The following is a 26206-nucleotide window of genomic DNA, read 5'->3' on the forward strand; positions in this document are numbered from 1 at the left end:
AACAGCTTTTGTGTAGCCAAAGCTAAATTGTATGTATCTTTAACAGAAATGAATATAGCCTGAGAAATTTTCACTTGAGTAAAAATGCGACTAGTCTGGGATCTACGTTATAGGTAAACATATATGTGATATCATTCTTAACCTTCTTAGGCCTACTTCACTGTCTCTTCTATTTTACTTTTGATGCTTACAATTACTGATATTGTTTTTCCTATGAATTACATAAGACAGTAGTCAGAATAAACAGAAGACCCTTTATTTTTATAATTTTTTTTTTTTTTAGGAGGCATATTTTACTCAGTCGAGTAAATGAAGTTAATCTTCTTTCACAAAATATGTGCAGATGTCCATGAGACGGTGTAATTTTCCACGTTTTCTCTGAAACTCCTTTTGGGCATCCATGCACATCATGGTAAACTTCTGAAACTCACTTAGATTCAGGCACTGTTGGTAATTAAAGATTTCATTTTAGATTATGTACAAGTTTTGGTTTGATCATACAACAATCCCCATGAATAATATCTTCCAAATTTGTCTGAAATTGATAACCCCTCTCTATGTACACATTGGATGTGGTCGCCTGCCGTTAGCTATTTCTGTAATTAATTTAAGAGATTTTTCACATAACGTTTAGGTGTTATTTTGTTTATCTATTTAACCAAAAAAAAAAAAAACTTAAAATCAAATAGTGTTCATTTGCTGAAAAGCGCTAGCAATATGATTGCCATTTATGCATCCTTTACTGAAAGAATCTGTTAACAGTGACAAATTGTTATTTGCAAATTAAAATGCAATTATTTTTATGTGCTATGAAAATGTAGTAGTCAGTGGTTAATAGTCACCAAATTGTGGTTGCATGTATGTTAGTAATTATGGAGGATTGTACATTGATATTAAATGCTGTTAACAGATTCAATATTTGATGGTTAAGCAGCACTGGTAGTTGTATGACATCTGTACCTCGTCCCCAGTGATGTCAAACAGGTTCAAGATCTTTTTGAAATCAGACCCCTTGAGATTGAAAAGGAATCCAGACGTCTTAAACTCTTTCAGGTTGATGGTTTTGCTACCGTCCATATCCAACAGTTCAAAGACAGGGAGGAAATGGTGACAGATGAAGGTCTCTTCCACATCGTGCTATGTACAGATACACATTTCAGCACATGTGACATTGATCACAACCTCTCATAAAACAATAACAATGATAAAGACAGAGGAAATTTGCAGTGAATGGGTTTTTCCTGCAGCATTAAAAAGAGGAAGTGGCTTTTTGCTCAGATATTGTGAGCCCTGTATGGTTGTGGTACATGTGGGGGGGGGGGCTGTTTTTGATGTGGTCATGTTTTGTAAGAGAATGTCTTACTTCACTACTGAGGAGAATGCAGACTATCATATAAAACTCCTCAAAACCAATTTCTCCATCACCATCCCAATCCAGCATGTCGAACGTCAGCATTATGTGTTTCTTCCCCATTGTTGTCACATGCTTCATGAAATGGTAGAACTGAATGTCTGAGGAAGGGAAAAGAAAAGCATCACAGTTATTCCAAATACTGAAATTCCATTGTAGCAATGTATCCACCTATTGCAGATGAATAAAAATTACATAAAAAGACTGATTACATAAAAAAATTACAGATTTGTCAGTTGATCTTGTGTTAAAGGGGAAATGCGCATTAACAAGTAATTATTAGCGTATTCTTACCATTCAGTGTTTTTTTCTCATGAATATCCAGAAGACAAAAATAATCATAAATTATTTTTGTGTTAGTCAGTGAGAGAAGGCAATGAAACTTGTTGAAATTCAAATACTTGAAGAAAACCCCCTTTTTTAACTTCATTTTGCTCTTTAGATTAATGTTAACTGCTTCCACTATCAATCAACAATTAATGTTGTTACCATGGTAATTAGACACTGTTTTGTTTACCCCGTTGCTTAGTAATGACAGGCAGGAGAAGGCGACAAAATACGCAGCTGTCCTTTTCATATTTATATATTAGCTACTGTTTTTAAACCATTGGTTTTGTTTCCAATGTTTCAGTACATAACGGCATTTACGTGTGTCTTACGAGAGTACTGCTAATGCTCTAAAGAACGCCAAAGGCGAACAGAAATGAGACATATAGACCTACAGCTTTCTGCTTGAACAGCGTCAGTATAATCCACTTAGTTGTATGAGTAATTTCAATTTAAATTATATTAAGTTTACTGACTTTTAAATAAGTTTTAAAATAGTTGAATCACAAAACATATATATATATAAAAACTCGATATAATTTTTTTCATTAATTTGAAAACTGCAGTTTTTATGGCTGTCACAACTACTAGCTTCAAAGCTCAGGCTGTCGCAATAGTTTATTTAATAAAAAAATGAAATTTTTCATTGGCACTTATAATTAAGTTCATTCTTAGTGCATGTTTGTTTTTGGCTGTGCTCCATTATCAAACTTCGTGGGGAAATTTTGCACAGACCTGATCCACTGCTCCAATCGCAACCTGGATGCATTCACTGTAATAGCCTTTTCTTTTGTAGTAGCCTATCTATGGCACAGCATATACGTTATTTTATTTTATTTACTTTAAATAAGCAATGTTGTATTCTTACTTGCACTATCAATTTGATAGCATAAATGCATGTTGTACAATGCACCCTGGAAATAAATTGTAAACAAGACGTGACTTGGTTTTGTGGGTTTACTATAGAGATTAGGGGTGTTCTTGAAAGTTTAAAGGGGTCATATGATGTCGCTAAAAAGAACATTATTTGGTGTATTTGGTGTAATGAAATGTGTTTATGCGGTTTAAGGTAAAAAGTATCGAGTATCGTCCTCTTTTGGAAGGCCAAACAAAGTAGTTTCACTTTCACAGTGAAACACACAGCATCTATACGACATGGTGGTGGCAACAACAATACTACAATGAGAATAAAGGGTATGCCTTTCTTTGTGTGAACATTAGGGTGGTGTTAATCTTCCCACAGTGACGTAGAGATGTGGGGGTGTGTTAGAACGAGCCGTTTCAGAGGGGTGTGGAAGAGTCTTAACTTTTATAAAGATTATATCTTTGGATTTGAGACTTTAGTCTTTGCAACTTTACAGATCTTCTGTATGCAGCAAGAGCTTGTAACACTCCAAAAAGGAAGGAATAATTTAAATCGCATCATATGACCCCTTTAATAAGTGCTTTAACTGGACTCCTCTAAAATTGTTTGTTTATTATTGGTAAAAAGTCCATGTTCTGAGTAGGCATAGGCTATAAAAAAATTACAATGCTATTTCTTAGCATTCTTTTTATAACAACAGCTTGGGAAAAGGCCTACTGACAGTTTTGTTTCCTTTTTTCTTTCATTCTTTTTTTCCTATGTTATCTGCGCATTTAAAACTCTTTTGATATGTCAGGTGGAATAGTGTCATCAGCATTTATTGTGAAATTTAAATCAGTAATCAGTATCAGTAATTTTCAAAATCAGTAATTTTAATGCACAAATCACTCAATGTCATTATCTGACAGGAAAGGGGAATAACCCAATTGTGAAATGGAAAAACCAAAGGAAAGTAGGGACAAGCAAATTAAACACAGTAACGCAACCAGGTAAATCATCCTCTTGCTTTCAGATGAGAACTTGTGGCAAAAATACCCAAGGTGTTGGAAAACAAATATTGACTTAACATCTTTCCCACCCTTAGGCTCAATTATAGTCCGCCTTGGAAACCACTTAGCAATTTTATGCCTTATGTTTTCCTGCCCAATATAATACAATCCGGTAAAGAATATATATATCAAATGGGCCGTGCTAATGTATAGGCTCTGAATAGTCCACTATTAGAGAAGAGAGTGGACAGTGAGAAGGTTCAGTGGAAGTGAGAGAATTAGTGATGATGTCTGAGAATAGCGAAGGTTCTGGAGTTGCTCATGCAGGGTTTGGTTCCTCTATAACCTGCAGTGGACTTTTCCTGGTCAGGGAAATTCTGTCCTCCTGACATTTTACTTATAAGCTTGCATTCTAAACACAACAACAAAGCAAAGTCATTCTGGTTGTGGAAGTCTTGTTGGATTTTTGAGAGATCGATGGTAAGTCTTATTTCAAACTCATTTTATATTGTCATTAAAATAACCACTCGGTTATTTTGTTTAAATATATTTTAATGCATTTTTATTGCATAGGCCCAATAATATGTAAGATTATCAGCACATAATTAGCAATTTTATACTTGCATAAACAACAACTGAAGTATCATTTACCAGTTTAACAAATAAAATATTTAGCCTATCGTTTGTTCTGTTAGTAATATCCATATTACAAAGCAAAGCGAACAACTGGATACAACAGGATATGTTTTGACTTATCTTTTAGAAGTTGATAAGTCTACATTTTGCTTTCTTAAAAGCACAACTATATGATTAGCTGCATTTTATTATTTACATTTAGCATTTTTTTTCGCCTTCTGTAAGAGGAAACCTGCAGTCACAACTGAGAATCAGTGATTAAGAGTATTCATTGCAGACTAAACTTTTCTCTTTTTTCGACCATCAGATGTTTTTTCTCTTTTTGAGTATGTTGTTGTTTCTCCGGTCCTCTGCTGACGGATCCATCAAAACAGCTGAGAGTTACTGGACACTTAAACCAAATGGTTTGTTTGTCTGAAAAAAATACTTGAGCTCTCTTTTATAAACTGCTGAATTTATTTTATTTGTATTAAAGCTTATATTGTTATATTTGCACTTCTCAAATGTTTTTCTATTGTCTGTCATCAGTGCTTGTTGTGAATGTCGATGCAAGTGAAGATGAAAACATGGTGCCACTTATCTGTGGAGAAGCCTATGAAGGGGAAAATATTACATGGACCAGAAACAACGAGGAAAATCTGGAGGCTCAAGGAAACAGGATCGTCATCACAGTGGAGGCCTGGAAGGGGGGCAACTACTCCTGTTTCAACAGTGAGGGATCCTACCTAAACCACACACTGGTGCTGGCTCAATGGTCCTTCAGGAAGTTTATCAAGAATACTCCTGAGAAAGGTACAACCATCTTTAACATTGTGTAAACTTGTCGTGATATTGATTTTAAAAATTGTAAAGATTTTAAATCTTTTCAAGCCTTCAATAGTGAAACATTTGAAATATTAAATTATATCATGTAATTTGTAGAAAAATATATTGGGGTCAGTAGGATTTTTATTTTTTATGATCATTAAAGGTTCACTTATTTTAGAAAAACGTGCGTAAAAACAGTAAAACTGAAATATGTTATTTATCTATAATTTTTTTATCTATTTGAATGTACTTTAATTCATTTTAAACAGTAATTACTCTTCAGTGTCACATGATCTTTCAGAAATCATTCTAATTTGGTGCTTAAAAAAACTTTTTTTTTCTTGATTGTATGAATTTAAAGTTCAAAAGAATAGCATTTATTAAATCTTTTGTAGCATTATAAATAAAATATATGCATTATAAAAGCATTAATTTCTTAAAAAATAATAATTATAAATTTACCCCAAAATGTTTGAATGGTAGTGTTTATAATTGATATAACATGTTTTCGTTTATCATCATTTTATTACTGAATAATTTTTTTTTTTTTACTGAATTACCAAACAAGGTTACATTTATTGTTCAACAAATAACTACGGCGGTTCCTTCAAATGTAAATGGGAATGGGGTGAGAACAGGAATGGCCATGTTGTTCATATCAAAGCCACACGGTAAGTTTCTCAGTCTTACCTTAGGCTCTGCAATCTGCAATGACGATGGAGAACAATAAATCAATAATAAAAAAAAAAATCTTGACTGATTCTGTTCCAGTCCTCATGGTGGAAGCAACATCAGCTGCAGTCTGGATGACGGAGGACAGTCTATCACATGCTTGGACCATGACTACTGTCCCTATGCAGAGGAGGTGGAGCGCATCAACCTGACCATATACTCCAGAAGCAGCTTTGTTGTTGAATCCTACAATACAAAGTTCTACATCATGGATATCGGTGAGCTCTCAAAAACTGCTAAGAATATTGAATCCGTTTGCCGCTCAACTGAATATTAACTTTTTTCTGCTCTCCTTAGTGAGGCCTGACATGGTGCCTATTAGTAGGATCAACAAAACATCTGTAGAGGTCAGATACCCACACTCCTGGAACACACCATCATCTTACTTCCCTCTCATGTTCCAAGTGGTTCGCTGTCGGAAACGTGAAAAATGTGACTGCTCCAAACCGAACTTACAAGAGGTAATCAACACACTACTGGTCAAAAGACAATCCGGAATAATTAGGCTGTATTTATTTAATAAAAAAAAAAAAAAAACAAAAAAAAAAAACACAGTAATACTGTGAAAAATTGTTACAATTTAAAATAACTGTTTTCAATTGTGATATTTTTTTTTTACATTTTGGTCAGAACTTTAAATATATTAATATTTGTTTTGCTCAGATTTTATTCACACAAAGTCACCGGCTGCCAGTGAAAAAAGGGATGTGTGTTTGTGTGAGAGCCAAGGACGAATTCTGCAATTCCTCATGGAGTGACTGGAGCCAGTACAAGTATGTGTATCTAAGATTTGTTATATTCATTAGCAAAAGATTAATTTGCTATACTCCCATTTAAATGTCCTTTTAAATAGCTTTACAAAAGTTTCTTTTCTGCACACATTATAATACAAAGTTTCTCTGATCATTTTTAGATGCAAAACCAGGAAAAACGGAAAGCAGAGGAACCGAGTACCAAAGTTAAAGATGCTATAATTTATTATGCATCATTAAATAAAAATCTATAGAACCATTATGATGCTTTCTGTAGTTATGAACAATGACTGACTCTATAAGGCCTTCTCTGGTCATATACTGTGTAATTAAATGCAAACACATAATATGTGTTCTTGTAATAATGTATTTATTGTAATAACACTTATGCTCTTAAATGAATTATTTATAACTGTAGTACATTTTAACTGTGTTAAATGTATTTATTATGATTGCTGATGTCTTTACTTGATTATTTAAGACATAAATGCTCTTAATTCGGTTTTGCTTTGTAATGTTTAGATTTAGGAAATTATTTCACTTGATGTCTCTCACCAGTCCTAAACTATTATGCAGTGTGTATTTTGCTAAATATCACTCACATTGAAAGGTTTGGACTTCGTTAGGGTCCTAATTATGTGCAAATGTGTTTTCTTTCTCTGTAGATCACACATAAGACTGCTCAAGACAGGAATTACTGTCACATCTCAATGTGGAGCAAAGCAACATGCTATTCCCCAGTTCGGGCATCAAATCAAAAGAACCACCTAAATCAGCTGATTACTGATTGTTCAAGTGTTGTGTGAAAAACAAGTCCTGTATTGAAACCTCGAAAAAACATGTGTAACACACCATGAGTGACATTAACCACCATGAATTGCCTGTTGTAAAAAACATAAATGTTGGGTTTTTGGAAATGACACAATTGGTGCATTACTAACTAATTTTGAGGAACTTACCAAAACACACCTGCCATTCATTAATTGAAACTGGTAAATCACAAAAAATAAAATAAAATAAAATTATAATAATAAAAAATATTTATGAAAGGGCTACATCATTAACTTTTCTGGTCAGCTGTGACTGGAACTTTAATCACAAACCAGACAAAAAGCAATTTTAAATGAGGTGAATGAAAATGAAAAAATGAAAATAGATCATGTAATTAAAAAAGAGCCTGTACATTTACTTGGTTTAATGCATTATTATGTCTGGGAATAAACAGGGAGGTTTATAAGACTGAGATGTATACCTTGAGAAGTTCTTAGTCACTCTTTTCAGTTAAAAGTTATTTCAGGGCAAGTGTGACAAAAAAAACTTGATTTAATAAGCATTTCCTCAACATCATTATGAGAGACACTGAAGAGGGTTCAGATTGCTGACCTACTTATGAAGGATAGAGACTAAAAGAGAATATTGGCTCACTCCCTCTAGGACGTGCTCTTGCTAGTAGGCTGATAGAAACAATCTCATAATTAAATGATTTACAGTCTATATGTAGCAGACACCCCTTCTGTGGATAATATGCAAATAGGTAGAGTACAGTCTGAAATGCCTACAGTGATCTCCCTGTTATCCTTTCAGTGTCTAGCAGTAATTTCACAAATGAGTTTTCACTAAACAAACAAATTCAAGGTGAAAATAACGGGATTGTGATTTTACATGACCCAGGGCTCTTGTTTTTGAAACTATTGTTTTGGTTTACCACAAGACAGCTGCTTTGGCACCGCTGTTGTGGGTTAACATGTGACCTATTGTATTTTATTACTGAATGGATATTTACCGTATATTCCTACATCGTAGTGCTACTTCATACTCCGTAAATGATGCTTCATACAGGAGGGAAGTTCACATCGACATGAGTGAATAGCTGAGCCAGCTGTGGCTTCACCACAAGAGGAGAAATTACTAGGGGTTGGGAGATGATAATTCCCCACAAAATGTGATTAAGGTCATCAGTTTTTCACCATGCTTTTTCTTTTGTTCTGTGTGTAAAAGCATAGATAGATCATTACACTTCTTTAAATCTATCTATCTATCTATCTATCTATCTATCTATCTATCTATCTATCTATCTATCTATCTATCTATCTATCTCTCTCTATCTATATCTATATATATATATATATATAGGCCTATACAGTAAGGTCCATATATATTTTGACACTGACACAATTAAATATGTTACAGTATATGTGTGTAACCCCACAAAAAAAGTCATAAGTAGAATGGGTACATTTGTAGGATTAGCCAAATATATATTGTATGGGTCAAAATGATTGTTCAAATATTTCTATTTTTTTCGCACCCTCGAATTCCAGATTTTCAAATATTTGTGTTTTTTGGCTAAATTTTGTCCTATACTAACTAACCATACATGCTGTAGAAATCTCAATAAAAAAAACTGACCCTTATGAGTGGTTTTGTGATCCAGGGTCAAACACACTAATACCAGACAACATAAACATTCAACTTACACAATTAGGACTCTCGCATATACAGAGTAGGCCTGTAAATAATACATATACAGGCCTACTTCGACTATTGATCCGTGTGTGTGTGTGTTATGTGTTTTATTATTGAAAGAAATAATAGGCTCTCAGGCTGACTTTTCTCAACGCCAAAAAGGCAATGGCGGAGAGATATATTAATGTGAAAAGGCAGTATCACAAATAGCCTAAATTAAAGTCGATTATCATTTTTGTATTATTCATAGCCCGTGTGAATGTGTGACTCCTTATCATTCCACCTGTCCACCACCTCTCTTTCTTCCCTCTTTTTCTCTCAGTGTCCAGTGTGTGGCTGTGCCCTCACGATGCCACGCGCACGCTAATCCGCTCTCGCGGCGCACATGCTCAGTACCGATCACTGTGGCGATCTGTAATGGCTGCGGGATGATGTGATACCAATCCAGGTGCCGCGCCGCGTTGGTAGGAATGCCATTTCCCTGAGACCGCCAACCACTACGTTCATTCCTCCGTCAACATGGTTGACATCCGACAGAAGAATAAAGGTCGGACATCGTAGTCGTGAGCACTTGCGAGAGTCCTAATTGTGTAAGTTGAATGTTTATGTTGTCTATTAAATTGCGGTTCATTGAGCGGGGGAAACGGACATGAGTGTGTCAGTGTTTGTTATCCGAGGTCACTGCAGTTCATAGCAGCATCTCTAGAGATAGGAGAGGAGGCACATTTATAACGTTAGCCGCGTACTACATAGCTATAGCTGCATCCAAGTAACGCTGTTAACGTTATATATATAACGTGCAATTAGAGACCAGAGATATCTGAATATTTCCGTGCAGGTTTCCTTTCATTACAGACGTTTAACACTGGTAGCCTAATCACAACGTGCTAAAGCAGCGTCGCGTCAGTGTAACGTTACAGACAACATTGGCTACATCAATATCCTCTCGTTTGTTTTTATTTGCGTCAATCGCACGAAAAACGAAGTTATTTTTGTAGACGCGCTTATTTAGTACTGCAACAGGCTCATTGTGAGATCAACCAGTCACACATAATGAATTTTCAATGTGGTCGGGGTTACTATAGTTCATTTCGACAGCTCCCGCTGGCTCTAACATTAGAAAACACTTTATCAGAGTGCGAAACGTCGGGTTTCGGGGTTTGGGGTCGAGGGGCCTGGATACTTTTTTAGTAAAGCTTAAATCTCCCAAAGGAAGTCCAAACAACAAGCTGTGATGATAAAAGTATTTGTTTATACAGACAAGTAAAGTATACGTTTTAAGGGATTTAGAAGGTTTCATTAATCACAAAAGTTAGATAAGTGGCAGAAATGCTCAAGCATTACGAGGTAACCATATCAACAGTAGGCTGGCGAAACATTTTCCTGCTAAAAATACAAACATATAGCCTTCTGTCTGTATATATATATACCTTTATTATATATTTAATTATTATATCTCACAAAAAGAATATATATATATATATATATATATATATATATATATATATATATATATATATATATATATATATATATTTCATATATTTCTCTCTCTCTCTCTCTCTCTATATATATATATATATATATATACACATATATTGGCGTATTCCCCACAGAAGTTAGGCTACTTCACAAACACATTTACAAAAATGTACACCTCCTACAAAAGTGTGTATAGGTAGCACACTGAGTGCAAAATAGATCATGTAACTGTTTTTCTATATGACTGCTGCTATACAGTTTTTTGGAAACTTTGACAATCAAGTTTTCTACATTATTATCTATATATAATGCTGTTTATCAGATTGTTTTTATGCACCGTCTACACTGTGTTTTGTGTAAGTTTTAAAACATGCAGCCCTAGGGTAACAAACAGGTTATGTAATAACCACTTCAGTACAATGCTGCCACATTTTAAATTTAGTCTGTCTAATTATAACCTACATATAAACTTTTTGTATTCGCTCATGTATTCAGTTGAGAAATAATTATCTTAATCAGTAATTTGGTCTTGTTTTCAGAGCTTTTCTTATGCATCGGGCTTTTTAACTGACTGACACTCATGAACCTCTCTCTCTATCTCTGTTTGTTGCTCTCTATCTCGTATCAGTGCAGTGCTGGTGTGTGATAGTGCCAGTGAATTGTGTGTGGTTGGCGGTAGTCAGGAGTGATGGCTGTGAAGGAGCGGGTGGAGGCGGTGCTGAATGTGGGCCTGCGGGTCCCCAGTATCATGTTACTAGAGGTGCTGTACCGCTGGGATGTCAGCTCCTTCTTCCAAAAGATCCAGAGAAGCAGCCTCAACAACAACCCCCTCTTCCAGTACAAGTACCTGGCCCTCTACCTTCACTATGTGGGTGAGTAAAAAAACTATTTTATGTGATGGTTTCTGGGGTATACCATGAAATGCCCATCAAGGTAGCATGGTATTACCATCTCTGCACCATGGTACTCATCTGTAGATCAGTTTATTTGTTTCCCTGTTTCCTTCCTGCTACTTAAAACACTGTTTTGGAATTGTGTATCTATTTTACATTTTGGTGAATTTGTGGCTTATTTACATCTTATTAATGTTTTTGTGTGATCTGCTTACACGAATAATTTAATGTTGTATGTTTCCTTATAAATCGCTTCATGTTAATTCATGTAAATCACCACCTTGTAAAATAGCTGCATTTTCTCATCACATCTGGCTGGCTGAATAATAACTATGCTGTTAACAAATTACAATTTTTTTGAACCCATGACCTTGGCTTTGTACTGTTTGAGCTACAGAAAAGCATGGTTTGTTTTAGTTCAGGGAAGTCGAAGAGTCTCTGAAGATTCTTTGCAGTTGGAATAGGAGAGAAGCTTTGTTCTAGAGGTCATCCAGGTGGCCTGCTCATCAAATTACTCCAGACTGCCACTCATTTGAGTAATGCTGGCACAGACAGCAAGATGATTGAGTGAAAAATGGAAAAAAACTTAAATGAGCTGGCAAAAACTTCAAATGCAAAAGAATAATCAAATGAAAATAACCCATTCAAACCTATTTCTCGCTGTTTATTTACCCCGTGGTCCTGCTGACAATGGTTTGGAGTCAGAGGTGACTGATTCAGCCCACAGGTCTCTCTCAGCCCCCTGTCCTGAGTTTTAAAAAGACTCAGTGGAGCGTAGCATCAGCCCCCATTCATCTGCTGCACACATCCAAACACACGCATCTCATGAGTTATTCACAAGGATCGTGCTGTGTTGATGTTTGTGAAACTCTTTGTTGCGAATTACTTTATTTTCTCCCCTTCTCAGTTGTTCACATTTGTTTTTCTATCTGAAAGGGTTTCTGACTTCTAATGCATGTTTTTAGGTTTCAGTTTGTTTTGTTTGTAAGTAACTTTAGTACAACTTCATCCACACAACCCATGTTTTTATGGTTTATAAACTTTAAATAAAGCCACAGACTCCAGGAAAACTGGCTTTTGGAGCAGATGTTTGTGTAATACCCAAAGGAACAAAGCCTAATGACACTGATTTGTCTGTATGTGTGTGTGTGTGTGTGTGTGTGTGTGTGGTCGTGGTCATGTGCTATGCCCATGTGGCTGTTATTTACCCTGGAGAGGAGGCTTTTGAGGTTAGACAGCTTCTGGTAATGACTCTGGAACACAGACTAACACCCAGCAAATTGCAAAACAATACGGCACACTGTACATCTAGCTTACAGAATAAAAAGTAATTGTTTTGGGTGGATACACATTGTAATTTGTGCCAATGCAACTATGCTCATGTAATAATTTATTCAAAATTCAATTTATACATACAGTGACTTGACTTGAATGGATTGACATTTTCAACTTTGTTTAAAAAAATATTTTTTTTCATTATTTTATAATTTTTTATTAATATTTCCTTAAAACTGCTACTTTGCATACTGATATTTTTGCATACTGACAGATCTTTAGTCCATTTAATCATTCATATGGAAACAACATTCAAAAACATACTGAATAAAAAAAACTCTGCAATATTGTAATGTTTTAATGAATTATTTATTCATTCATTGATTATATTTGTAAAAAATAATTAAGTTTATTAAAACCATAATAAATACATATGAAACCAAAATAAATCAAAGACTACTTTTTTTTGGAAATGCTGCACATGTGTTTTAAACTATTTAAATGATTTTTTTTTTATGACATTCTCCTTTTTATTAAACATAATATTCTCTTTCCACACTAACTGTCTAAAATTCCAACATGTAGTAGATTTAGTGTATTCACAACAATAAATTAATAATTTACAACAAACAGGCATGATTTGTTTTTCTCGGTTATTACACAAACAAAGAAGCAGAAAACAGTTCCATTCTCCATCTCTGCAGTGCGCTTTATTAGCTATTGCTTAGACATTTCAGAGCTACCGCTAGCAGGAACATTACTGGTGTTCTGTTTAATAGAAATTCAGCAGCTACTGTTCTTGGCTGCAGCTTTGTTTTGCAGGTGTAACTTGTTCAGTGTTGGTGGTGCTACAGTACCCTCAGGACCCCCTGCTGAATGGGGGACTTAGTCCAAGTACAGTAGCTCCCACAGATGAAAAGCGTTGCTGTCAGGAGAAACTTTGGTGCATTTCTTTAATCTCAGGCTTGCTGGGTTTTTGTTAGAGTTAAGAAAAACCACCTGGCCCTGAGAAGCTCCTATGGATTTTGCACTATAATGAAGTGGAAAAAATGGGCCTGTTCTGTCTGTTCAACACTTCAGTTTCAAAATATGACACTGCAGTGCTATTAGAACTAATAGAGATGTCCTTACTTAACACTATGAAGCTGACCTTTCTGCAGAACAACTCCACTTTTTGTTATTCTCTATATATATTCTGGACTTTAGCCCTATGATTATATTGTGGAAACAGAGCATTGTCCATCCAACCCTTTTTAACAATACATATATATAGGAGAAGATAAAGTACAGAGAGTTTGGTTTGGCTAAAGACACAAAAGCAGAGATGTTAAATTGAGACATGGAGAACATCTACTGTCAGCAAGATCACGGGCAATTTCAGTTTTTACTGCCTATGGATAATATGAGCTGTCTTTCACCATTTTATCCAGCCACAAACCTGGCCAAGTCCTCTGCTCTTTGACCCTGCGAGAGCTTCCTCATATTTCAGCGCTAACTTTATTCCCAGGTAATTGCATTGGTTCAAGCTAGTGTGCCAGCATACTTCACATTAATCAATACTGAGATAAACTTTGTGTCTTCAATCCAAGTAGAATATTTCCACTGTGTTGCATTTCTCCTGTGTTCTAGACAGTGGAGTATGGTGCATGTTTTTATATTTGTGAATGGCAGAAGTGAACTGAAGAGGGTGAGTGTTGAACGTCAGATAAACAGTTACGCAACAGGAGGGATCAAGAGGGTTTGGCAGTGGAGTAATTAAAGCTTAATCTGTGCATGGCAAAAGCCTTAATCTCCCACCTCATCCTGTCTACACACACTCGTATGGACACACAAACACTTCAGCGTGAGCCAGTAAATGTCAGTCTGGAGGCTGCATCATGTACTACAATACCCTTGTTCGTTATGACATATAATACTGAATCTATTTACATTTAAAAACACTTTTTTTCAGGAAATAATGGCCTGTTAGAAGGCGTTTTATTAGGTAAATGTATAATGCAAGCATTCCAATAAACTACTTCTCATGTTGAAAATGTGTTGTCCACTATTTCCATTTTCTCAGTGATGGCCATAACATACAGTAGGCTCAAAACAGCATCCAACTTGTACTGTTTATGCTGCACATTTTCTGTATGCCTAAAATAACTTGATGATCTACTAGTTACATAAATGAACAGTACATTAAATAGCAGTTAGTTCCAGTCCCTTGAATTTGATTGGCCAGTCACTGCTTCAAGAGTGCCAGTTCAGCAGCACTGGGACTTATCACTATCACTCCGATAGTTTCTGTTTGCGCTTTCCAGAAGAGACTGTCAGTATTTTCCAGTCAGTTTGTGTATTAGTACATTATGTTGAGAATATTAAGTGACGATTTCTGCAGGTTACATCTTTCTATAATTCTAGTAGGTGGCGACAAGTGATTGCCCTTTGAGTGAATGAATGATTGACTCACCTACTTAGTTAAAAAATACTGATTAATTTAGCAATGAAACATGTAGCTGTGTGTGTTAATGAGTCATCTAATTATTAATTCAAATGATTTGTTCAGAAACACTGATTCATTCACAAACGCAATAGATTTTGTAGTTGTAAATTTCAGGTTTACAATGTAAGTTACTATTGTATAAAAGCTAAATCACACATTTGAAATGGTGCTGGTCTAAACATTATTTATAGCTAATACATTAATGATATAGGCTAGTAATTTTCAAAATCAGCATGACTAACATATATATATTTTTTTACATGATCTTACTAATAATCCACATCAGACTGCCAAATAAGTTATAAACAATATAGTAATGTGTAAACAATGTAGACTACTAAAACTACTTTTTTATATTTGCATTTTGCATGCTGTTTGTTTTATATGCTATTAAAAAAAATGTAGTTTATGGTATATTCTGCACACTGAACAGTGTGCTAGTATTCCTTTCTGAGCCTAGCCAAAGACTCTTTATGCAGGTGTGACTATCAATAAACTGGATATCCGGATAATTCAGTCGGTGAGCTCTGGCTGTGTGACAGTCTTGAGTGAATGGAATCTCTCTTCTGGTCTGAGAGATATTGAGAGAGATGTGTCCTCAGAGGCCCTTCTGTGTGCTTGACAGCATCCTCACATAGCAGTCTAACAGCGGTCTCATTCTTTATCCCCCTCTCTTTCAGGCTACATCCTGAGTCTGGTTCTGCTCACCCTGCCCCGACAGCACCTGGTGCAGCTCTACCTGTATGTGCTCACTGCTCTGCTGCTGTTCGCTGGTCACCAGATCTCAAGGTGAGAGTTTAGGACTTTAGAATTAGAAAGAGATTGACAGAAAAGCTGCTCCCACCATAACAACCCTGATAGTCACTAAAATTCCCTTGAAAACACTGTGTTTGTCATTCATCAAGAGAGAATCCATCATGCATTTTAAATCAGGTAATTTTATTACAGTATGGTTGATTATATTTGTTCACACTTATCTTTGTTTGTTACTTTGTCCTTAAAGGGATAGTTCAACCCAAAAATTAAAGTAACCCCATAATTTACAGACCCTCAAGTCATCCTAGGTGTATATGACTTTCTTCATTCAGACAGTCGGAGTAATTTTTAAAATGTCTTGGCTCTTCCAATCTTTATAATTAGGGGTGCACATAAGTGGTATGCAGGTGTGCATGTGTGAGCAAAAAAATGCCCTGTGTAAATAAGTTCAGACTACGCATTTGCGTACCAACATGGTTGACAGCTATTAATGCACATTTACCATTTTAGATCGACTAACTAATACCGTATACGATTTCCATTCGAACTGAAAGCATAAATCTAGGCTATTCGCTGCTGTTTTCAAAGCACAATACAAAACTGTGTCATTTCATTCACTTACAGGTTTCACTCTTCACTCAGCAGCACTTAATCTGGCAGCACATTTACTTACTTGCCGGCAAGTTTGAAAATGATGAAAATTCATATGTATAAAAAGGAGTAAATATTAGCTTTTTATATTTAAGTAAAAAAAATTTTTTTCTTATATTTATTATTTTGTTTATTTTAAACTGGAACACCACTCTCTCGTGAATCCACATATGATGGTTAGCAGAAGCCAGAGATTATGGTTTATAAAGTTTTAAATATGGACATTTTTCTAACACAAATGCATACATTTGCTTCAAAAGGCCTTTATTAACAATCAGGGCTATGTGGAGCACTTTTTATGATGGACGGATGCACTTTTTTGGGCTTCAAAATCTCAACCCCCATTCATTGCTATTATAAAGCTTGGAAGAGCCAGGACATTTTTTCATATACAGTAACTTGATTGTATTTATCTGAAAGAAGAAAGTGATATAGACCTAGGATGACTTAAGAGTGAGTAAATCATGGGGAAATTTCATTTTTGGGTGAACTATCCCTTTAATGTGATAGGTCACTCCAAAATTGTATTTTATTGTATTGTATTGTATTGTATTATATTATCACATATCATATATCATATCATATTAAGGAACATTTATTGAAATAGAAAAAAAAAGTTTACTGTCACCATTGATCCTTGGTAAATAATAATTTCTTAAAAGCGTATGGACCCCAAAGTTTTGTAGTATATTATATAGTATATTATATTATGTTATTATTTACTTGCCTTCATGTCTTTCTAACCTCTATGCAGTTGTTTCTACATGGGACATAAATGTTTATTTATTTTGTATTTTAATACCTTTAGTACTGTTTGAACAATAATGAATTATTAACCTAATTAATAATGTGATTAACAAAGAAACTAGACAAAAGGACGATTTTTTTTTTTTTTTACTTCTGTTAACATTCATATTAATGCTAAACAAAATAAATGTTTTTAATGCTTAGAAGGTAGAAAAAAACGTTAATATCTGAGCAGGCATTACAACAGACATGTTACTTTACTGGAGGCTCCTCTGCCAGGCTCATGGGTCCCCAAATATAGTGTGGTGTTTTGTGTTTGACAGCTGGCTGTTTAGTGTCAGATTAAGAGACAGCACATTTCTCAGCATTATATGTGTTGGTAGAAAAAGCAGTGGCTGCTCAAATTAAGATCACCCAAGTGGGGCAAAGCCATTACTGCCAGCTCGTAACTTACCTGCCTCCCTTTATTCCCTCTTTGCCTGCTCAAACTGAGCAGAGCCAAGCTCAGATTAGAATTTAAGCAAGCTTTGTAAATGTTTATTCAGGTATATGTGTGCCATATTTGACATCCATTCGGTCCTCTAAACAAGTTAATCTCCCAACTTGTCCGAGTCATGTAGAAAAAAAAATTATGATTTGGTGAAGCCATTTCAATAATCAAAATTTTACCAAAAGATATTGGAGGGCTTTAAAAGTGCACAGCATTTACTGTCCACTTTTATGCTGCTTAAATTATAATTTTGCATATTTTTTTAAGCGTAAGTTTTATGCATTATAATTGTGTAAAGAAAGAGCGACCAGCACATTATTCAGAAATTCTACCTTTGTGTTCCAAGAACAAAGTTATACAGGACCTTTTTTTTCCTACCACAAAAAAAATTAGTTTTAGATCAAAAATAATTGCTGGAGCCCCTGCATAGCCTCTAGGGCATGCAGACCCCTTATAAAAAAAAAACTTAGCTAAGGGTAAAGGAGTATTTTAAACTTCTGAATGTCAGTAGTGGTTATTTTGTTTGCTCAGTGGGAGCTGAGTGTTATATAAGGGATTGTTCTCTCAGGAACTCTAGTCTGATAAAAACAGATGGACCAATGGTTCCACCGCTCTGCTCTTGTCTAACTCGGGCTGTAAGTATAGATCCTCCACAGGCTGTGATGACTCAGGGAATGTCGCGCTGTGAGAGGTTAGAATAAGGTCTCTGTTCTCTGTTTCAGGGACTATGTGCGCAGTGAACTGGAGTCAGGCTATGAGGGCCCGCTGTACCTGGAGCCTCTATCCATCAACCGCTTCACTACTGCGCTCATCTGTAAGTGCCTTACAAACTCACCAAAGCATCTCAGTGGTTGTTGCAGGCCTGAAAGAAAGGGACACTTGTGATGTCAGTTGAAAAGCTAGTTTTACAGTAAGAAGTTATTACATTTTAATAAAAGATTATAAAAACTTTTTTCATTAGAATAATGTGTACTGATGAATTATTGTTATGAGGGCTGTACGATATAATACCAAAATCAAATATTTGTTTTTAATATGAATTTATTAATTAATTAATTATTAATTATTAATAAAATAATATAATTTGTTTAAATGTATATAATTAATAAAAATGTATTTCAAATAATATACAGTCAAGCACTATCTATGAATTAATGTTGTATTAATAAGTTAAATCGGGCCAGTTCTGATTTCATGTTGACTTCAAATGAATGTTCCAAGTCACGGTCCTGTTGTGTGCGAGTCCAATACTGACTCATTACAGCTCTTATTCAGTCGGAACATGTGCTCATGTAGTGTCATTCTAGGGAGAGTTGGGTAGTTTTGCATGTCTTGAGATGTGATGTGATGTCAGAGGTCAAGGCATTTCCCACTCTTGTTCCCGTCTTATATGCTGCCTGCCCTAAACCACACTAAAGCCAGAGATGCACTTTTTCTATAAGAACCATCCTTGCTTAATGTCAAAACCACTCCAGCTCACTTCCTATATTAATTTTTTTTCTCACTCACAAATACTGTATTCCCTTCCCCTTATTTGTAATATATCATACTTTCCCTAACTCTCTCTCACTTTCCGTCCCTTCCTCTGACTTTCTTGCTTTCTCATGAACTATATTTTTTTCATCCTTTCTCTTTCTATGTTACTCTTGACATTTATACAATTAGGGAGGAAAATCTCACTACCCAAATATATCCCTGTCATTTTTCACCTAATAATAATAATAATAATAATAATAATAATAATAATAATAATAAACGACACGATTTGCATAAGTAACACTTTAAAATAAAATCCCATTAATTAACTTTAGTTAATGCATTAACAAACTTGCTGGCTTTACTGAAACTGCAGAAATGTTGGTGGGTTTTATTTATAAATGTATTAATTTTTTATTTTTGTTAGTACATAGCAAAGATTATGCGTACTTTAAAAATAATTTACAGTAAAAATCTGTAGGTCTTTATGTATAGTCTTTAAATCAAAATATAAGGTTTGAACCAAACCATAAATATAATTTGTGAAAAAGTAAAAATAAAACATTGGTCTAAACTAAGACCTGCTTTCATGTAAATAAAAATAATTATTTGAATCGTAAAGTACATTTACTTTAAAGTATAATCCTATGTATACATTAATACAGTACTTCATGTACTGAATGGACATTTTTGTCATTTTGTCAATTTCTGCTTATTTAGTTATTTCTTAGAAAGACATTGTTTACAGACAGAATTATTTTCTTACTGCATCAGATTAATGAGATTTTTTTCCCCCTCATTTGAGAGAATATGCTGGTCCATAATTCATTTTATGTATGCATCTAATTTCTCTCTTTTTTCATTTTGTGGTGAAATACATCCCTAGCATCTGAGATTCTACTGCTTGCTGTTTCACTATTGTGCTCATTGAGTTCTTGAGTGCTGCTGGGTCCTTCAGCCATTACTCTAAAATCTGTAGGGCCTAATTAACTCCAGCCAGAACAGATGCATTCATTTATGTCAGTGAGTACAGTAGGGAACAAACGGCACAGATTTAGGTCTGATGCTTTGCTGTACTCTAATAGTCATCTTATTATTGCTAACATTTCCATATATCTTTAACTCTTTTTTGAATAAGATGTTTTATTTCTCTGTGTTTATGTGTGAATAGGCCAGCTGGTGGTTTGTACCTTGTGCTCCTGTGTAATGCAGACCAAGCGCATTTGGCTGTTCTCAGCGCACTTGCTCCCTCTGGTGGCCAGGCTGTGCCTGGTCCCTTTGGAGACCATCGTTTTCGTCAATCGTTTTGCCATGATTTTCACAGGCCTGGAAGTCATCTACTTTTTGGCCTCCAACCTGCTGGTGCCATTTAATTTGGCCAAGACAGCCTACCGGGAACTTGCACAGGTTAGAGGCTAATGAGTGAGTTTTAGAACAGTGTTAAATCAAAGAAACAAGAATTAAGCTCTTCTCCATATTATTCTGGTAGGTGGTGGAGGTTTATGGCTTGCTGGCTCTCGGTATGTCTCTGTGGAATCAGTTGGTTCTGCCTGTGTTGTTCATGTGTTTCTGGCTGGTTCTGTTTGCTCTGCAAATCTACACATACTTCAGCACACGGGACCAGCCCACATCTAGAGAGAGGCTGCTCTTCCTTTTTCTCACCAGGTGAGTTGAAGTTCAGGCTGCTCTGCTTGGCAATCCGGAGCATTAAACTAAAGATCGTCATAGAGAAATAGAATAACATGTGTCACTGATCTTGATTTATTTTCCAGTAAAATATTTGATGGACTGTTTGTAAATGCTAAATGTTTGATTGATTTTGGTCACATGAAGGTGCACAGCAACTTCCTTTCTAAATGTAAATGGTCTCCAGTATTGCAGAGTGCTGTTGTACTCCATACTCTCTGCTGGGCCTGGTCTTCACCGTTTCATTCGTTGCTTTGGGAGTGCTCACTCTTTGCAAGTTCTACCTGCAGGGCTATAGGGCTTTCATGAATGACAACACCATGCACAGGTATCATATACCCACCCTCCTGTCACTCAAAAAGATTTTTTTTTCTTATGAAACACAAAGGAATGTTGTCTTTTTTATTTTTTTATTAATTAATAAAACATATTAATTTTTAATTTTTTATTTACTTTTATTCATATTAATTATATTAATAATATAGTATGTTTCTGAAGAAAGACTTAAATGCATTTATTTTATTAAAAAATACAGTAAAAGCAGAAATATTGTGAAATGTTTTTAAATTTAAATTAAATTAGTTTTTATATCAGTTTTATATCAAATTTATTTTATATCAGTGTCCTTTGATCCTTCAGAAATCATTCTAATATGCTGATTTGCTACTAAAGAAACATTTCTTATTATTATCAATTCTGAAACAATTGTGCCTCTTAATTTTTTTGTTACTTTTTTTCAGGATCCTTTTGCTTAATAGACAGTTCAAAAGACCAGTGTTTATTTCAAATACGAATCCTTCAGCATATTATAAATGTGTTTAGTGTCAAAATGTCTTTTGATCAATTTAATGCATTGAACGTGTCTTATCTCGGCAAAGGAGCTTTTCTTCATACTTTGTACCTCTATTTGAGCTGCCAATCTGTCTTCCATTTAATCTTTCCTTAAGTAACTATACCATTATAACCCTGGTAAACAGTTTGGCATGAAGTCCATATTTGATTCATTATGGCACCTTTTTTTTTTTACACAATTGACTATGGAAATCACACGAGTCCATCAATCCCTCATCTCTCTCTCAGGGGAATGACAGAGGGAATCACTCTTCTGATCCTCGCTGTTCAGACTGGACTGATCGAGCTCCAGGTCATCCACAGAGCCTTCCTCCTCAGCATCATCCTCTTCATTGTGGTGGCCTCCATCCTGCAGTCTATGCTGGAGATAGCTGATCCCATAGTGCTGGCACTGGGAGCCTCCAGAGACAAGTACATAACGATGATTGCTGAAGTCAAATATTTATGTATTATACAAGTCAACATTGTAATTTAATGTTCTGATTATTTTATAATCATTATTGCCATCAGGAGTTTATGGAAACACTTTAGAGCGGTTAGCTTGTGCTCGTTTCTGCTGGTGTTCCCAGCCTACATGTCCTACATGATATGTCAGTTCTTCCACATGGACTTCTGGCTGCTGATCATCATCTCTTCCAGCATCTTGACCTCATTACAGGTAAAGCTCCCACACAAACACAAACATGCCATCAGCTATAAACTACAGCATTAGTGAGTGTGAGAAACAGTGTAAAGGAGTAGAAACTGAACAGAAATGAATGTGAGAAACTGTAACTTTCTGTATGGCGCTGTAGGAATGTTATCATTGTGTTGAGATTTTATTCCTGATATGGAATATGTTATTGGAACCCAATCTTGATAAACCATTTTGGAGATTTTAATGGATTTTGGTAGCATTATCCATACAAAATGCAGTTCTAATAAAGGATCTAATAAAAATGTATTATATGATTTTCTCTGTTCTCTAACTGTTTTCTAATATAAAGTTATAAAAAAGACCTTCCCGTTATTTGGATGATGTTTACGTTTCTCGCTGATCATCTTGTTGAAACTGGTTCTGTGAGCCTTTACCGTAATTCCCAAAAAATATCCTGTATCTCAGGGAAATTAAATATAGTTTATTCTTAAAGAAAGGAGAAATGAAACTCTGCTTTAAGAGAATCTTTGCATCCTGTTTGTGAGGAAATAATGCACATATGTGTTCTACAACTTAATTATTAAAACGTATACGTACATACTGTAAACACACACACACACACACACACACACACACATTAGATAGATAAACAGATAGACAGACAGACAGATAGGTTATATTATATAATTCATTAGTTAATGTAAGTTTTATCTTTAGTTATTAAAAAACTTTTTATTTTTAATTTTAATTTTTTCATTTTTAGTTAATGTCAGCACAGTTCCATTGGTTAATATTACCAGACATATCTTTTGGTTTTAATAATGTATTAGTAAATGTTGAATTTAAAATTATTAAATGTTTTAGATGTATTTTTTTTTGTTCATGTTACCTATAATACAGTTAAACTAATGTTAACAAATGTAAAGTTATTGTAAAATGTTAACAATATTTTGTACGAAATATAATAATGTTTATTGATATTTAAATAATTAATTTATTAATAGTAATTTATTTATAATTGTGATATTCTGTTTACATTTTTATTAATACCAACAATGTATGTATATATATATATATATATATATATATATATATATATATATATATATATATATATATATATATATTCATAATAATTAATACAGTTTAATAATTTGAGTAAGTGTGAAACAAGTGGTTATTGGACCAATTTCTACATTATATATAATCAGCAATTTTTTTTTATGTTATTGAAGAAAGTCTTTTATGCTCACTTAGGCTGCATTTATATGATTTAAATATTGTGGTGTGTGTGTGTGTGGGGGTGGGTGTGTGAAATATTGTGATATGTTATAATTTAAAATTACTTTTTTCTTTTTTTCATATATTTCATATATAATTTATTCCTGCGATGCAAAGCAAAAAATAAAACTATATGTAAAAAATCATATATTTATGATTATTTATTATTAAATAATTACTAATAATTTTACATATTCTTACATTATATATAATCAGCATTTCATCGGCCATCTACCACCCTACTATCTACTAGTAACTGTAAAAAAACCTATTACAGGTGTGTAGGAGTGTGATTATTGCGTGAATATAGGTGAAATTCAACTTCCCTCTGTTTTAAACTCTTTTGACTCTTAGGTGCTGGGCACGCTGCTGATCTATGTGCTCTTCATGGTGGAGGAGCTCAGCAAGGCTCCGGTGGAGAACATGGATGATGTCATCTACTGGGTGAACGGCACCTACAGGCTGCTGGAGTTCTTGGTTGCGCTGTGCGTGGTGGCGTACGGTGTGTCGGAGACGGTGTTTGGGGAGTGGACCGTGATGGGCTCCACCATCGTGCTCATCCATTCTTACTATAACGTGTGGCTGAGGGCCCAGCTGGGCTGGCAGAGTTTCCTGCTCCGCAGAGATGCTGTCAACAAGATCAAGAGCCTACCTACAGCTTCTCACCAACAACTCCAGCAGCACAATGACATCTGTTCCATCTGCTACCAGGTGTGTGTGTGTGTGTGTGTGTGATGGATACCCAGCTAAATTCTGTAGCAGGTGTCTTCTTGTGTATTTCTGTGCTAGATAGATGGTGGGTTCAGTTAGGGTGCATCACTATTGTTCATACAATCCTCTAACTATTAAACTTATGCACATAATTTGTGCCACACCATCTGTATTATATACATGGACATATCTAATATTGCGTGGCTTGCTAAGGAAGGACTTTCCCAAATGATTGGATGTAAAATTTCTTTGTTTGGCGGACAATATTGTAGACTTAATTTGAAGGAGCCTTATCCAGAGGCTAGAATATAATAGAGATTTAATTAAGGGTTTGCTGTTTTGACTTTGGTCAGTAAGCAACCACCTAACAACCACATTCACAACACACTAGAAAGAAACCTTAAAAAAACATCCACTTAAACACTTTAAGTGAAAACTGAGATTGACAAGAGTTTAAAGATTATTAAGGGAGATTGCAAATGTGATAATGATTTAACACAACAGTTCAATAAACAATAAGGTAAGTTAATATTAAGTGACAGTATTATATTGTCTGACTATAACACTACTGCCTGATTTTGCTGATTTTGTCAATGAAAATAGTTTAAAACAAAGTCACAGCTGAGCCGCTGCGCTTCTCTAAAAGCAAACACAGCCGTGAAATGAAAGTGTCAATGATTCATGATTATCCTTTCATAAACACAGTCACTTGCTTCATTCCTGAATGAATCAGCTTTCCGAACAAATCAACTGAATAAATGATTCAGTGATAAAATGATATCATATAATAATCATAACAATAATAATAATATATGAAGAATTATTATACTTTTTTTTTATACTATATTACTGAATACTACTAATAATTGCATTATTAATAAATTGCATTATTATTATACCAATGACAAATTATTATATCAGTATAATGAATAATCATGTACAAAGAAAATTATTATATTATTACTCAACATATAATAAACATATTAATAAAAAAAATAATGTATTATTATTATTGTTATGATGATGATGGTGATGATGATGATTATTATCATTATTATTAACTATACTTAATAATTTGCCATTGCTGGAATAATGATGAGGATGATGATGATTACAATAATTTATTATTATATATAATTATAATAATGTTATAATTATAAATAATTGTTATAGTATTGATGATAATAATTGTATTATTATTATTATTACTCAACAAAACAACATAACATAACAACATAATAATAATAATTATTATTAATTATTATTTCTTTTTATATAACTTTCCTCTTCTGTTCTTGAATCTAGGACATGACGTCAGCTGTGATCACCCCCTGCAGTCACCTCTTCCATGCCGGCTGCTTGAAAAAGTGGTTGTATGTGCAGGAGACCTGCCCTCTTTGCCACAACCAGCTGAAAGGCTCATTACAACCCGGCTCTTCAACACAGGACGCCCCGCCACAAGAGCCCCCAATACAGCTAGCAGGTGATCTGGACCCTTCACAGCATCCAGAGTCAGATTCAGCTCTCCAGGTTCACCAGCAATACGACGCCACTCTCGTTTCAGCGTCAGACCTCACGGTTGGGCTAAAAGACGACTGTGACACTCCTGCCTGCTCCTCCCTCCAATCCTAAAAGCTGCCTTGAGCCAAACCCAACTCCACACACTGCTGGACAAAAGACAGTGTTACAGCAGAGGGTCTGATGGGACACTGTCGGCCCACTCTGTGACTGATATGTACACATGGAATGCTCCTGAGACATCTATACGGTCCATATCCTTCTACCATCCCCCTCTCATC

General features: G+C 34.9%; 3 protein-coding genes across 4 annotated transcripts; 2 read left to right on the forward strand and 1 right to left on the reverse strand.

Moving 5' to 3' along the window:
- Positions 1 to 264: 264 nt before the first annotated feature.
- On the reverse strand, positions 265 to 1912 carry LOC132110110 (EF-hand calcium-binding domain-containing protein 9-like). Its single transcript, XM_059516702.1, has 4 exons — positions 1706 to 1912; positions 1364 to 1512; positions 961 to 1137; positions 265 to 444 (listed from the first exon to the last, which is right to left on the reverse strand). Exons 1-4 carry the CDS (start codon positions 1839 to 1841, stop codon positions 316 to 318), a joined length of 591 nt encoding a protein of 196 aa, XP_059372685.1. The 5' UTR covers positions 1842 to 1912; the 3' UTR covers positions 265 to 315.
- Positions 1913 to 4478: 2566 nt separating this feature from the next.
- il12ba (interleukin 12Ba) lies at positions 4479 to 6980 on the forward strand. Its single transcript, XM_059516704.1, has 7 exons — positions 4479 to 4632; positions 4757 to 5020; positions 5604 to 5706; positions 5807 to 5985; positions 6065 to 6228; positions 6431 to 6540; positions 6681 to 6980. The coding sequence occupies exons 1-7, from the start codon at positions 4536 to 4538 to the stop codon at positions 6739 to 6741; spliced, it is 978 nt and encodes a 325-aa protein (XP_059372687.1). The 5' UTR covers positions 4479 to 4535; the 3' UTR covers positions 6742 to 6980.
- A 2243-nt stretch (positions 6981 to 9223) lies between these two features.
- Positions 9224 to 26206, forward strand: rnf145a (ring finger protein 145a). 2 transcript variants are annotated; one of them, XM_059515774.1, is made up of 11 exons: positions 9224 to 9575; positions 11101 to 11339; positions 15801 to 15909; positions 18487 to 18578; positions 20412 to 20647; positions 20730 to 20905; positions 21114 to 21254; positions 22007 to 22189; positions 22289 to 22436; positions 24051 to 24407; positions 25713 to 26206. In XM_059515774.1, exons 2-11 carry the CDS (start codon positions 11156 to 11158, stop codon positions 26037 to 26039), a joined length of 1953 nt encoding a protein of 650 aa, XP_059371757.1. In that variant the 5' UTR covers positions 9224 to 9575; positions 11101 to 11155; the 3' UTR covers positions 26040 to 26206. The 2 variants fall into 2 exon arrangements, with proteins under 2 accessions (XP_059371757.1, XP_059371756.1); XM_059515773.1 differs by having other exon boundaries at positions 9270 to 9575; positions 11096 to 11339.

Source organism: Carassius carassius, chromosome 29 (genome assembly GCF_963082965.1).
Source record: "Carassius carassius chromosome 29, fCarCar2.1, whole genome shotgun sequence".
Lineage (NCBI taxonomy): Eukaryota > Metazoa > Chordata > Actinopteri > Cypriniformes > Cyprinidae > Carassius > Carassius carassius.